Here is a 13,594-nt window from a genome sequence, read left to right as displayed (position 1 = left end):
GACAGCTTTAATTTGAAAATAATGAAATCTATTTCTGTGTTACCAATTGAAGTAGATTTATTTTTAAGTTGCTCCGACATTTCCTTTGTCAGTGCAGAGGAGACTTCTGTTGTGGAAATAACAAAGACCCATGACCAGATGTTTCTCTACCTCTTTGCATTGCGTTCATACAACAGCCTCTCACTGCCTTCCCGGGAATGAGTGGGGAGGTTACAGAGGGAGACGCGCTGTTTGCTGCCAGGTGGAGGCGATGTCGCTCCTCCTGTCTCCTCCTCCTCTCCTCTCTGCTCTGCTCGGCCACAGAGCTCTCAGTGAGTCTGCTGGGTGAGATCATTACCAGACACCAGGCTCCGGGACCTGACATACACCGATCAGAGAAGCAGAGCGAGAGAGAGGGAGAGAAAAACTCCCCGATTCCGATGCGACCGGCACCGTCCCGTGCCTCCGCGCCTCGGCTCCTCTGACGGCTCAACGCGTCGCTGACATTTCCCCGCTGGATCTCTTTTTAGGAGGGTGGGCTTGTAGTCGGATGCGGGCTTGTTTTGACTGCAGTAATAGTGCTACTCACCCCCTCCTCCTCCTCTTTCTCCTCCTCCTCCTACCGACCGAGTAGCGGATTTGCGAAGGGATCTCGGCGCCGAGTGACCAGCGATCCTGCAAGACGCACGGGAGAGGGACGCACGGTGCGCGGCTCTCCACCACACCACCACCTCCACTCCGGGACGCAGGAGCCTCCACCGCATCTCCTTTTTTTTTGCCAGGAATCGGACATAAGCGCCAAGTTTCCGATTGGATTTTCCTCTCTGCCTCCGGTGCGACTACCTTGCTTCTGTCATCAGATCGGCTGCAAATCCTATTTTCGCTTTCCCCCCCACCCCCCTCCCTCCCTTCGCCTCTCTTTTTCCCAACCACGATTGACGCCATTTTCCTCGGGGGTTTCTGTCAAATATAAGTATCTATATTTATACATATATAGTGTTTTGGCACCGATTGACAGCTCCACGGGAGGCTGTCATCCCATCCGTCGCCTGCGTGAAATGCGTCCAAATGGATTGTAAATGATCTTGATAAAATATTTACACGTCAGAGCCGAGTGTGTGACAACATTAGACATGGGTAAGTGCTCCACATTCCACACCTGAATGCACCTCTGCTGAAAATGTCTTCATGTTTGTATTCATGTTGTGTCCATGAGCCGCTGTGCGTGTTGCCTGTTTATCCGGTTAGCTGTTTACATCCTAACCTGCAGCCTCCTCGACGCGCTTGTCTGCCATTTCTCTCCAAATCCCCTCAGTGACATGAAGTATGTGCAATTGCTCCCAGTCACATGCCAACAAATTCGACCCAACACGCGCACGCTCAGGCCAGCACGCGCACGTTATAGCACTCAGCCTCGGCGTTAGCGTGTTGGAGAGACACAAACAGCTAATTGGGTCAATGGGATGAAGTGTCCACTACACGCTGATCAAGGAGCAGCTCAGCTCTGATGTTCACAGCTCTTCCCATAACGTGTTCTGTTCCCAGTGTGCTGCTGCACCTCCTGCTCCTGCACTGACATGGGCAGTCTGTCACATAGCATCACGGCCTGTGACATGCACCAGGCGCAGGCTTGTTCCTGCTCAAGTCCTGAGTTATGTCACATTTAAGTGGATTTTTTTCTGAAAGGTTCATCTGTTCTGTTTGTCCGGGATGAAGCCAAGTGCTCGGGAGATGCCAGTTGAAGTGCACTAGGCACATGAGGACTGGGTCCCACTAACGTGACTATGCGTTCATTCTCGTTTCCTTTCCAACCAAAACGCAAAAAACACACGTGCCACCACAGCTACAGTGAAGAGATGCAAGTATCCATGCAAATGTGGGTTCCACTTTGTATCTTGGATATGGTCAGTGAGAGCCAGTGTTGGATCGCCAGTATCTATCTGTCTATTTTTCTATCTATCCATCTATCCATCTATGCTTGCCTTTTTTTTGGAGGTGATTGACAGTGTGGTTGAAAGTGACGGCCACACTTTGACTGGGCTCAGTAGTAAATGGCAACCCACCTCAGTTATTAGCAGCATCCAGAAACCTCAAGACACAACCCTTATGTGAGAGCTCCAGAAAGACTTATTGAAAGTGTGGAAAAATGGTCAGATCTTGAGAGTTAGTGGAAATGAAGATGTAGAAATGAGCACTGGATTAGAAAAGGGGAGAACAGGGGCTGGAGAGGAGAGGCACTTGGAAAAAAGAAGTGCGTGACTAGGTGGAGAGAATAGGGGGTTAAGGGATGGATAATAGAGGTGATTCAGACGCGGATGGAACCATCGATCTTGTCTTGTTAACAGGTTTTTTGGGGGGGGAGCGGTGAGGCAGGGGGGGAGTTAAAACTCCAGCAGTGCCTGTTTGTGGCGTAAAAGTATGAATCAGGCTACTAAACTTCCTATTAGGTAATGAGATGCCCATGCCACTTTTAAATTAAAGCATGAGTTTATCGATTAGGTGTATCCCCCTTCTGAGCTGGATACCTCGGGTCGAAACAAGATCACAGGGAGAGGGAGGAGCGGGGGGGGGTGGGGGGGGGGGGGGGGGGGGGGGCAGGAGGAGGGAATGTGAATGGGATCCAAGGACAAATCTAACTGTTGGCAGGCTCTCTTAGCAGAATATCAGCACTGGAGCACCTTTTGGCAGAGCACACAGAAAAAAAAAGAGGGAGAGGTGGAGGGTAGATGAGAGAGGTAGAGGGGGAGAAAAGAGAGGTTGTCGGGCTGGGGGGGGGGGGGGGGGGGGGTTGGTGAGGTAAAGGCAAGGAGGAAGATAGTTGGGGGAACAGGGGAGGTGTTTTTTTTGCTGACAGCCATTTTGTGGCTTCTGCTGCAGTTAAAATGGTTTAACATTCATCTGCTTCCACGGGGTAGTTAGGTGAGGATGGGTTTTTAGTGCTCTACCTGGCATATGGCTCATCCAGAGGAGTGTGTGCGTGCCGGGCTGCACAGAGCGGCGGCGAGGCCATCATTTTCTATTATGGCTGTCCCACACATGGTTCTTTATGATTGTACTCCTCGCGGCCCTATACCCCAACACATGCTTGTGCCATCCATGCTGCACTGGGGAGAGGGAGAGGAAGGGGCTTTATTTTGCATTTCACATCCAAATTGATGTTCTTAACGAAGCTGAATACACCACTGATGTGGATGGGGTGAAAAAGAGGACTCACCTCGCTCTGCACTGACGGCTAGTAGACCTCCAGCATTAATAAAAAACCATGCTCTAGCCCACTAAATTTGGAAGTGCTAGAAAGCTGGGGCCGTTATTTTTTCCCCAACCAAAGATTGGAGCCTTCTAGAAACATTGGTTTACATGATTGCCCCTTTCACCGGAGGGCACGGAATAAAAGAGAAAAAGGAGATAAATGAAAAACGAAAATGGCAACAGACAATGTTCATCATCCCTCTGAGATACTCATCTCCAGCCAGGGATGGCCGAGCCTCAGCTACAACTCTCACATCAAAAGAAGAGGAGAGAAAACAGACTTCACCTTGTGCAATCACACGGGTGTTTGGTGTGCTTGTGGATGTGTGAGCCTGTGTGTGTGTGTGGGTGTGTGTGTGAGCTATTTGTGAGTCCACCTCAGGCACTGGGCTGCTGGGTATGCAGCCTTAAAAGGTTGTGTTTCTGCTGCCATCTCTCTCTCTCTCTCTCTCTCTGTGTTTCTCACTCCGACTCTCTCGCCCTCTGTTATGTCTGAGCGTCTGTATCGTTCACCATCTCCGCTCTGTCCATCTGTATTCCATTATCGACGCTTTATCATAATTGTTTTCAAAAGGACGAGGCAGAATGTCGGAGGAGCGTCTCGCTCACAGGCGCTCGCGTCCAGCACAGGGAATGACCTTATGCTGTTTGAGAGGGAAGCTGGTTAGCGCTGGCAGTTTTGAGAACATAATAAAGCTATTTATGCAGCGGGTCTGGCCGCTCACAATCACCCTGCTGTCTGAGGCTAGTCGAGGTGTGTATATATATGTGTGTGTGTGTGGGTGAGAGAGTGTGATAGGAGAGAGAGAGAGGCAGAGAAGACAGTGAGGCTCAGGCTTGCTTGGCGAGGGAGGCCCGAGGAGGGGTCAGTCTTACATAAACTCTCAGCCTGTCTGCCAGTAACAGAGAACTAACACAGCTAAGGGCACCAAGCAGGGAGGGAGGAGGAATAGTCATGACCCATCTAAGTAGTTTACACAGTAATGGGCCAGAATGAAGAGTGTGCTGATGTATGGCGCCATTTTGTTGTCATATCGGGTTATAGTTGAGAGAGGGGGCACTGAGTCTTAAGAGCGCCACCCAAAGTGGATAAGTTTTGTTCTGTGTGTGTGTGTATGTGTGTGATGTTGTGGTTGGCAACTGTCTCTTTTTCCTGTCATTGTCCTCAGTCACATGGCAGACAGGGTGGCTTCCACACATGCCATTAGGGCGAGTCACCCAGCTGACATTAGAGACTGGGAGGACCAAACAGGGTCATGTGGGCACTGTATGACCAGCCTGAGACCCAGCCGCAATTCAGTCTTTTGGTTTGTACCCATGTAAAAACTTACCCAAGGACCGCAGCAGCAGCAGCAGCAGTGGTTTTGCATGTTTCAGCCCATTAAATGCAAATTGCCTTTACTGTACATTACTGCAGACTGTTTTCCAAAGCATACCTTGGAAAAGTTTTTGGACCGGTTTCCCGATTTCCAGGAAGCCAGGGGTGTTATTCATTTTAATGAGGGTGTTAAATCATGTTTCAGAGATTTTCATGGGATAGGCAATCATTCAAACTGAATTATTATATTTATGTGTTACCGGTGTTCTGGGGTTATGCAGGGTCTATTATGAAGACTAGTTTTATTGGAAGTGTCACATTAAGGAGCCTTTGTTACTGGAGATTTCCGATTGACAAAAAGCATAGCAACAACAAGCTTTGCTGTTCAGAAATCAAACTCTAAAGACAAAAGTATGACAGGATAAAAATGATGATGAGAAGGGTGGCTGCAGGGCCACCAATCTCAGAGCCAATCAACTATCGTCTGACAACAAATTGCCCCAAAAATTGCCCTTTGGCTTCCTGTGCAGACAGAGGATATCTTAAATCTACTGTACAATGTTTGACAAGTTTCTTTTACCAGACGAGTCGAAGGTTTCTCTGCACAAAGCACACACAGTGATACATTTTGTTGGGGTTTTCTGTCCCACAACATTTTGGCTAATTACTAATTACTCTATTAACATTTATCCACATATGAATGCAGATGAATTTAAATGCATTTCGGTCAATGTGTTTTGCTCTCCACATAAACTGGTCAAACCAATAATGGAACCAGGAGGTTTCAGGCCACAAAATCGTGTCTCTCGTCTCCTGATTCTCTTCATTCACATGCAGAATCTCTTCATTGAAATTCCCTACTGGTATAACCCTTGTTGTTGTGTGGTTATGCAGCATGTGGAGTCTGTTTCGAGGGTGAGTTTTACTGGAAGTGTCAAATTTAGGATGTTTTGACACTTGAGACTTCAGAATGACACAAAAGCATTACAATAGCTTTATTTGGGAATCAAACAAAAAAAAGGAACTATGTAAAAAGGATAATGGGAAAGGTTGCTGCTGACTTTAAAGTCTCTCCCTTGGAAGTTTTTTTAAAGGCAGTCCCTCCTCAGAAATGCAATGAATGTGAAGTTTCACAAGAGTGATGATGGATTGCCTACCTCAAGCAAGTTTGCAAACTCCTTTTCATGCTGCACTTAATGAATGAATCAATGGCAGCAGCGATGGCTTCCAGTGAGGTGGTGGAATCGATCTGGAAATCTTTTCATATCGTCTTGTTTCCTTTTATCTTTTTGTCTCTTTCACTGGCTATGTAACAACCACCATGAAGAGACGCGAACCAGAAGACCAGTTTCAGACTGAGCGACAAGGTTCACAGAAACAAGATTTATCATTTTAATTTAATCTATAAATGACAGAAAACATTGGCTTTAACCTCAGGGTCAGATACTGTGTGTGTGTGTGTGTGTGTGTGTGTGTGTGTGTGTGTGTGTGTGTGTTTGTGTTTGTGTTTGTTTGTGTGTGTGTGTGTGTATGTGTGTGGACCCTTATACTGACAAGTTTGTTGAAATACCTCTGTGGATTACGATTATTCAATCACACTGTAAGCATGTGCTGGGAGGTCTGCTGGGTATTATGATGGGGATCAGCTGTAAGTACAGTAGCGTGGGCTGGTACAGGAGTGCACCACAGAGACAACACACACACACAGACACACAGACACACACACAGATAGACAGGTCTAGTGTAAAATACCTACAGTAACCATTGAGTGTATTAGCGGGGAGTCAGAGGTGGGTATAACTCTCAGTGTATACGCCGTAAACCTTTTGTCCTCTCAGGTCACTTTAAGTCTGCAGCGGGCAGAAAGCTTTCACTTGACTCATGTCCGCAGGTAGTCTGGGTTCACATCAGTGTAAATGGTGTCAGTGGAAGATCGTTGTGTGAGACAGCATTCTCCACTTCCAGCTCAGTCATGCCTCGTGTCATATTGACTGATGGGATTCCCTGGAGCTGTAGTAGAAGTCTAGTGCAATGTTTGTTTTGCTTGCTCTCTGTTTATATGCCAGTGTGTATGTCTGTGAAAGTGTGTCTGTGTGCAAGTGTGTAATATACGTCTGCGCCTGCATGTGCAATGATCCAAAAGCTGAGACCTGAGTCCTCTAGAGAAATGGTTTACTGCAGCCGTTATCTCCAGAGATTAGAAATAGCAGCAGGCGTGTAGATGTGTATTTGGTGACAGCGACATGGTCATTTGTGCGTTGACATGTGTGCGCAGTTATGTACAGAAGGGTATGGAGGTTTTGTGTATGTGCGACGCAATGCCGCTGCATGCGTGTGTAAAACAGCTCAGACGCTGGTTTTTCCAGACCAGCTCGTAAACCACATCTGGGGAAAGAATTTAGATTCCTTCCCTCCGTCTTTCTATGCTGCCTTCCCCTTTCCCCCCCTCCTGTGTGATTTCCTCCCTTCTTCCCAGCTTTGGTGAAAAAAAAAAAAAACAGAAAAAAAAAACAGAAGTCAGCTTCTTTCGTTTTTTCTCTCTCCTGTCCTCAGGCTAACTTCAGCCTGGTTTCGGAGCAGATACGTTTTTGCGCAGATCACTCAAGTCTCTGCGCGACTGTGACTCAGATCCGTCACTGTGATAGAGTGAGGGACAAAGTGAGGGAGATGAGATTAGAAGTAAAGATTAAAGACGAGATGAAAGAAAGTGATGGAGGGAGACTAAACATTACATTGTTTGTGCGAGGTGCAAAATGCAAATGAGAGCGTGACAGCACACCTCTACAGCTCGGTGATGAGCTTGTGTGTGTGTGTGTGTGTTTGTGTCTTCAGTACACAACAGGCAGCAAATTATGTTGATAACAGTGGTACGGCTCATGCAGAGCGGCAGCGCTGGAATGGAAGATATGTAGATGACAGGACAGGATGTTTTAGTCGCCCTCCTTTCACTAATCACATTATTTACTTGCTTTCTCTGCAGACTGTCCCTGGCTTCGCTGCGTTCCAGTGGGACAACCGACCCAACCCCAGTAGCTGATTGATAACAGCCAACCCGTCGGACAGACTACTGTTCTCAATCTTTCTTTTGGCTGGCCGCCACAGCTTCCCCCCATCCTGACTGGCTCTGGCTGGAGCGTGGATGGAGCCAAGGGATCTGGTTGGCTTGGCCCGACCCAAAGAGGTGGAGTTACAGGGTGGCAGGGTGGGGCCAAATGAAGAGGACCGGGATGGAGCACGAGGAGCCCATGGCCTGGTGTGTGGTGATGATGTGATTAACGGTGCCGCCAGTGAAGGGGAGGGGGTTGAGGAACAGGGGGAGGGGCTTCTGGAGGAGCAGGAGTTCTCCATCAAGGAGGCGAGTTTCCAGGAAGGAAGTCTAAAGCTGAAGATCCAGACCACCAAGCGCACCAAGAAGCCCCCCAAGAGCCTTGAGAACTACATTTGCCCGCCGGAGATCAGGATGACCATCAGGCCTCAAACTGGAGAGGGCAAAGCGGGGCGGCAGGGGCGAGGGGGAGCCGGGCGGGGCCAGAAGGACGAAGAGCGAGGTCCCCCCAGAAAAAGGGTAAGCCAGCACACTTACTGTTTGTGTTGTATTGGTTTCAAGTTGGTGTCTAGCATTGCATGAACAGTATGTTTACATTGTTTGAGCTTTCGCTCAAGAGGCATCATCTTATCTCAGCATCTCACTCCCTCGCTCACACACTCCTCCTCTCCCCGTCAGTAGCTCCTTTCTTCACTTGGCTACAAAGGGTCAAAGTTTGCTGCGTAATTGAAACCAGTCATGGCTAGCTGAGATCACACAGTGACACACTCGAGCACACAACACACACACACATAAGAGCTGAGAATAGGGCTGACATAAGCAAGTGACAGCTGGTGTCTGCTTTCTCCATTTGTGGTCATATACGCGGACCTTTTCCTGTCTCCTCTCCTCTCCTCTCCTCTCCTCTCCTCTCCTCTCCTCTCCTCTCCTCTCCTCCGAAATCGGCACTTGCGGCCCCCTCCCTCCATCACTACACACTACGCCGGTGTTTGGTGTGTGTGTGTGACACTGTGTATGTACAGGTCCTTGGGGGAATCTAGTGTTTGCAGTGTGTGTTGACCTACATGGTAGTGTGTGTGTCCAAACCTGACAGCCATCTCCATGTCATCGAGCTCGACAGGCCCAGCAGGAGCGCAGGCGTCATGTTGTCAACATGATGCTGGGGGCCGTGTTTTGCCGTGTCGTACCTCAGTGGTGGTGTTGTGTTGTGTTTTAATTCAGATTCAGTGGCTTGTGAGGTAACACAGCTTCAGGACTGTTTTTGGTTAGTGTTACATGGTCTTGCATGGTCAGGTATCTGTATCAAAGGGGTATGATAGCACAGAAAAAAACATCAGCCATTCAAATTTTAAAAGACAACCAGCATCATCAAGAATTAGTTATGGAGGGAAATTGGTGCGTGGTTAACCAGCCGTGTAAAATCATCCAGATAATTTAGAAAACTGTCTCTTTATCTAAAGAAATGAGGTCAGATAATGAAAGGAAGCACAGTCCGTCAGAAATGACCTGCTGATCAGTCTCCTTACTTGTAGTCTCATGAAGCCTGCTGTATACAGGTGCATTCTTTATATTACTATTTCACAACATGCGGGCTATGGCCTCAAAAGGGTTAAAAGATAAATGTAAGTAGGTCACAAGATGATTAACAAGCGAGGAAAACAGAACAAGACTATGTCATAACATGGTGCATGAAATTGAGGTTGTCCTTGAAAAGTCATGTGAAACCAGTGTTAATCACTGTTTTCAATGGAAAGCAGCTACTGCCAAATTGCGAAGAAGTGTGACTGTTGCTTTGTCACCTGCAGGTTTCGACATTATCCATAGCCACAGTTTCAGCTAGATGTCTTCAGGATGGACGTTCTCACCATTAAGTGGATAATGAATATGTCTGACCTGATGTTACCTTAAAGAATGAACGTGTATGTTCACCACCTAAAGTTGTCAGTAAGCTAAGTTGCACTCGGATGTTTGAGCAGCCATTCCTCCTCCAGCGCCGCCCGTCACCATTTGGAAGCCCGCTGCCACAGTATGACTGACAGAGGTTGTCATAGAGACAGTGGCAGCAAGCTGGTCCCCATTGAGGTTTGGGTAGACAAGGGGTGGGGAGCGGAGGATGTGTTGGTGTTGATTCAGATCAGTTTCAACCCTTCATCCCCTTCACTCCGTCCCTCAATCACACACCCTCCCCCATCCCCCATCCCGCTACCCCCTGCTCCCGCCTACATCCTTTCCCTCCATCCACCCATCACCTGCTACCCCAAGGGTGTAATACAGGCAGGCTCACTGGAGAGGAACGGGTTAAAGAGAGAGGCTGAGCTGCTCTCTGTCTTTCTGTCTTCCTCTCATCCCGTGTGTGTGTGTGTGTGTGTGTGTGTGTGTGTGTGTGTGCGTCTGTGTGTGCGCTGAGGTTAAATACTCTCTTTGTGGTGTGTGTGAGGCTGTGTGTCAGGAGGGTAGGGGAGGCAAGGGGGGGAGCAGATGGACAGCCTCTCTGCTCTCTGTTGTATTGTGTCCGAACCTACTCTTTCCCTCTTTCTGTCTTTATCTTTTCTCTGCCTCTCTTTCCCTGCCTTCTCCCCCTCAGTCTTTTCTTCCCTCACATCGTCCTCTTTTTCCACCGCTCTTTCCCTCCTCTTCCTCCCTCTTTCACCCTCTGTTGTCTCATAGCAGATGGCAGCGTGGGGCAGCAGCAGCAGCAGCAACAGAGCAGAAGCCAGAGTGTAAGCAAGAGATGAGGAGAGGAGAGAAGGGGGTTGTGGAAAGAGAGGGAGGTGGAGAAAAGAGGTGGGGGTCAGGCATATGGAGAGCCTGGTTAAGGGGCCCCCTCTGAGGGAGTGTGTGTGCGTGTGGTAGTGTGGTGAATAGAGAGGGGGGGCAGGGTACAAAAGATGCCCATTAAGACAGAGATTTGACTCTAATAGACAGAGAAGGAGAGGGACAGACAAACATGTAGAATGGTGCATATAAAGACATGGAAATACCTTGTTTTCACCCATTTCTTTCTTTTTGTGGCAGCTATCAAAACTTCTCTTCTCTTCTCCAATATTAAATTCTGTTATTCATGTGAGGAACCTGGGTGTTCCCACATCAAAGTAAAAGAGAGCAAACGGCAAGTAAAAACTTTTAAATAGGATCTACAATATAACCTTGGCCTAGGCCAAATGGTCCCTTTATTCAACCACATTTATATTGAATCTGCACGAAGTTTTACACTCATAAATACTTAAATACCCCTAAATATGCCCGTTTTCTTTATAAAGACCCATGAATTATTCTCTGAGAAATCAACTGAATGTTTTAAAGAACACCTTATGTGACAACGTTATACAAAGTTTAATAAAGAAGTCCTGGATACGCATAAAATTAAAAAATTTGACCCGATACCACATCCTTCCTCCAAGTTTCGTGGTAATCTGTCAGTAGCTTTGTGTATCCTGCAAACTAACAGGCTAACAAACAAACGCAAAATGAAAACATAACCTCCGGGGCAAAGGTGAATATATAAGGCAGATGATACTTGTGAATTATAAAAAACTAATTTAGATATAGGCTGTGTTCTGTATTTGCTATATAGCAGAGCTATTATTTGAGCGTAAAAATATATTTGAATGAGTCATTTGACCCTCCATCTGTCAGACATGTCCAAATTTGAAGAGAAGAGAAGAGAAGATGTCGTTTGCCAGTTCTAAAGGAAATCTCAGCCTGCTATCAACTTCAGAGCAGGCGTCTATAACCGGGGGTCAGTGAGCATGCCCGTCGTATCAGGGGACAGACCCACATACATGCATAAAGGGGAAATGATGGGCTCCCCTTCTCTGTCTCCAGCTGACATCACACACATGCTGAATGTCCTCTCACACACAGCCCTTTGTCTGCGCACGCTGTGTGTGCTTGGAAGATGAATGTGTGTGTTTCAACTGATTGGGTCCTGGGTCAACCACAGCATCACTCCTCCAGACACACATGCCCCAAATGCACACACACGTTGACACACAGTTATCGGTCCAATGCCTACACACGCGGGAAGCATACGAAAGCTTGAATGCATCCTCTCTCTCTCTCTCTCTATCACGCACACACAAATACACACAGACACAAATCATGTTGAGCAGCGATTGCAGTTAGAGAGAGTGTTTTCCTGGTTATCTGTCCAGTTCTCTGGACATGCCAAATGTGGCTCTTAATCCATTTCACTATCTGTGGAGAGAGATAAGCCAGAGCTTTTCCAGGAGTCCAGGCCAGGCTGTGTGTTGTTATTGTATGTGTCAGTGTGTGTGTGTGTGTGTGTGTGTGTGTGTGTGTGTGTGTGTGTGTGTGTGTGTGTGTGTGTGTGTGTGTGTGTGTGTGTGTGTGTGTGTGTGTGTGTGTGTGTGTGTGTGTGTGTGTGTGTGTGTGTGTGTGTGTGTGTGTGTGTGTGTGTGGACATTTATTTGTATTAATGGGTGTATGCGAAACCCTGACGCTAGACACACACTTATCTTGTCTTGACAGCCTTCTGCTTGGTGGTCCCCCTGGCTGTGTGTGTGTGTGCTGCTGCTTGGTGGTCTACCAGGAGTGTTTGGGATTATTATGTGTTAGTCAAGTGCATTCACAAGGAAATTAATGCTGCCACTGTTGCCACATCCAGTGTGCGCGCATGCGATACGTGCACATGTGTGTGTGTATGTTTGTGAAGCCTTTTGATGTTTTTTTTTTTGTTATTGAGATGGCGGTTGGTGACCTGAGGGACTTGATGAGCTCATAAAATAGGATTGGGTTTGTGTGTGTGTGTGTGTGTGTCAAGTGTGTGTGGTTGAACCAATCCTGGACTGATTTATGTGGATGAACATGGAAATGATCACCTCTAATATGTCATGACCAAACTGTCATATTAGGTATTTTGGGCTTTTAGTTTGGTGTGTGTGTATGTGTGTGTGTGTGTGTGTGGGTGTGGGTGCACGCATCTTCAGAGTAAGAGCTGGGAATGCTTTGAGGGGCGTTTCCCTGTGGTCGATGGGGGAAGGGATGTGTACGTGTGTTTGTGCGAGTTTGTGCGTGTGTGTGTGTGTGTGTGTGTGCATTTGTGCCTGCATGCTGGGGAGGGGTGAGTGATTTAGCACCACTGAAACACCAGCTGTCCATCTGTGTCTGACCCCCATACACACCCTGTACACACTTGAAACACACACCGGCACCTACACTGACGCACACACCAACACACACACACACACATCCTCACGTCTAACCTCTCGGCTCTTGAGTATCTCTCAAACCTGAAGAAAGTCCAGACAAAACACAATCTGTTCATCGGTCTTTCTCCCACCAAACAGACACACACACACACACACACACGCACACACACACACACACACACACACACACACACACACACACACACAAATACACGCACACAAATATACATTACACCGAGCAAGATTGCTACCTAATCAGCTCTGCAGTAGTGCTGGTGTTGCAGTGTATTCTCAGTGAATGACTCTGCAAGGTCACTCCTAGTGAGCACACGTACATGCACTGACACACACACACACACACATGTGCAGACACACAGACATTCACAACCAGACATACATGGTCACACAAAAGAACACTGGAGGCTAGCAGAAGAAGAGATGAACTTTGACCCCGCTGGACATTCAAAAGTCGAGGTAAAAGCGGGACTACACAGTTGTGTAAGCCACTGTGTCTGTGTGTGTGTCTGTGTGTGTGTGTGCGTGGTATTGTTTGTTTGTGGGACTGGGTCAGGGTTGAGACAACTGGAGCCTGGCCTTTGCTTTCTTACCCTCAGGGCTGGATTTGGTGTGGGTGCTTGTGTGTGTGTGTGTGTGTGTCTGTGTATTTGTGTTGACCATTTGGTTGGAACTGTAGCTAATTTCTCAATCAGACACACACATACCATCTTCTCAATCCGTCCCAAAGGTCAGGCCCTATTCATCCACTATTGTGTCCACTCCCAGTGGGTCGCTGCTCCTCTCCAGCCAGATGTACAGAGAGGATGATACTGA

General features: G+C 47.6%; 1 protein-coding gene across 2 annotated transcripts in view; it reads left to right on the top strand.

The window, feature by feature from the left end:
* The first annotated feature begins 324 nt into the window (after nt 1–324).
* Nucleotides 325–13,594, top strand: part of setbp1 (SET binding protein 1) — a 35,377-nt gene continuing 22,107 nt past the window's right edge. The window contains exons 1-2 of one of the 2 annotated variants that reach the window (XM_053420391.1): nt 325–812; nt 7,527–8,111. In XM_053420391.1, coding sequence (XP_053276366.1) covers nt 7,686–8,111 — 426 coding nt within the window. In that variant the 5' untranslated portion in view covers nt 325–812; nt 7,527–7,685. Of the gene's footprint in view, nt 813–857; nt 1,117–7,526; nt 8,112–13,594 lie in introns of those variants that run through there. The other variant, XM_053420390.1, reaches the window with a different exon arrangement.

The sequence above is a fragment of the Pleuronectes platessa genome, chromosome 4, assembly GCF_947347685.1.
Source record: "Pleuronectes platessa chromosome 4, fPlePla1.1, whole genome shotgun sequence".
Lineage (NCBI taxonomy): Eukaryota > Metazoa > Chordata > Actinopteri > Pleuronectiformes > Pleuronectidae > Pleuronectes > Pleuronectes platessa.
This window is presented reverse-complemented; position numbering and strand designations above follow the sequence as displayed.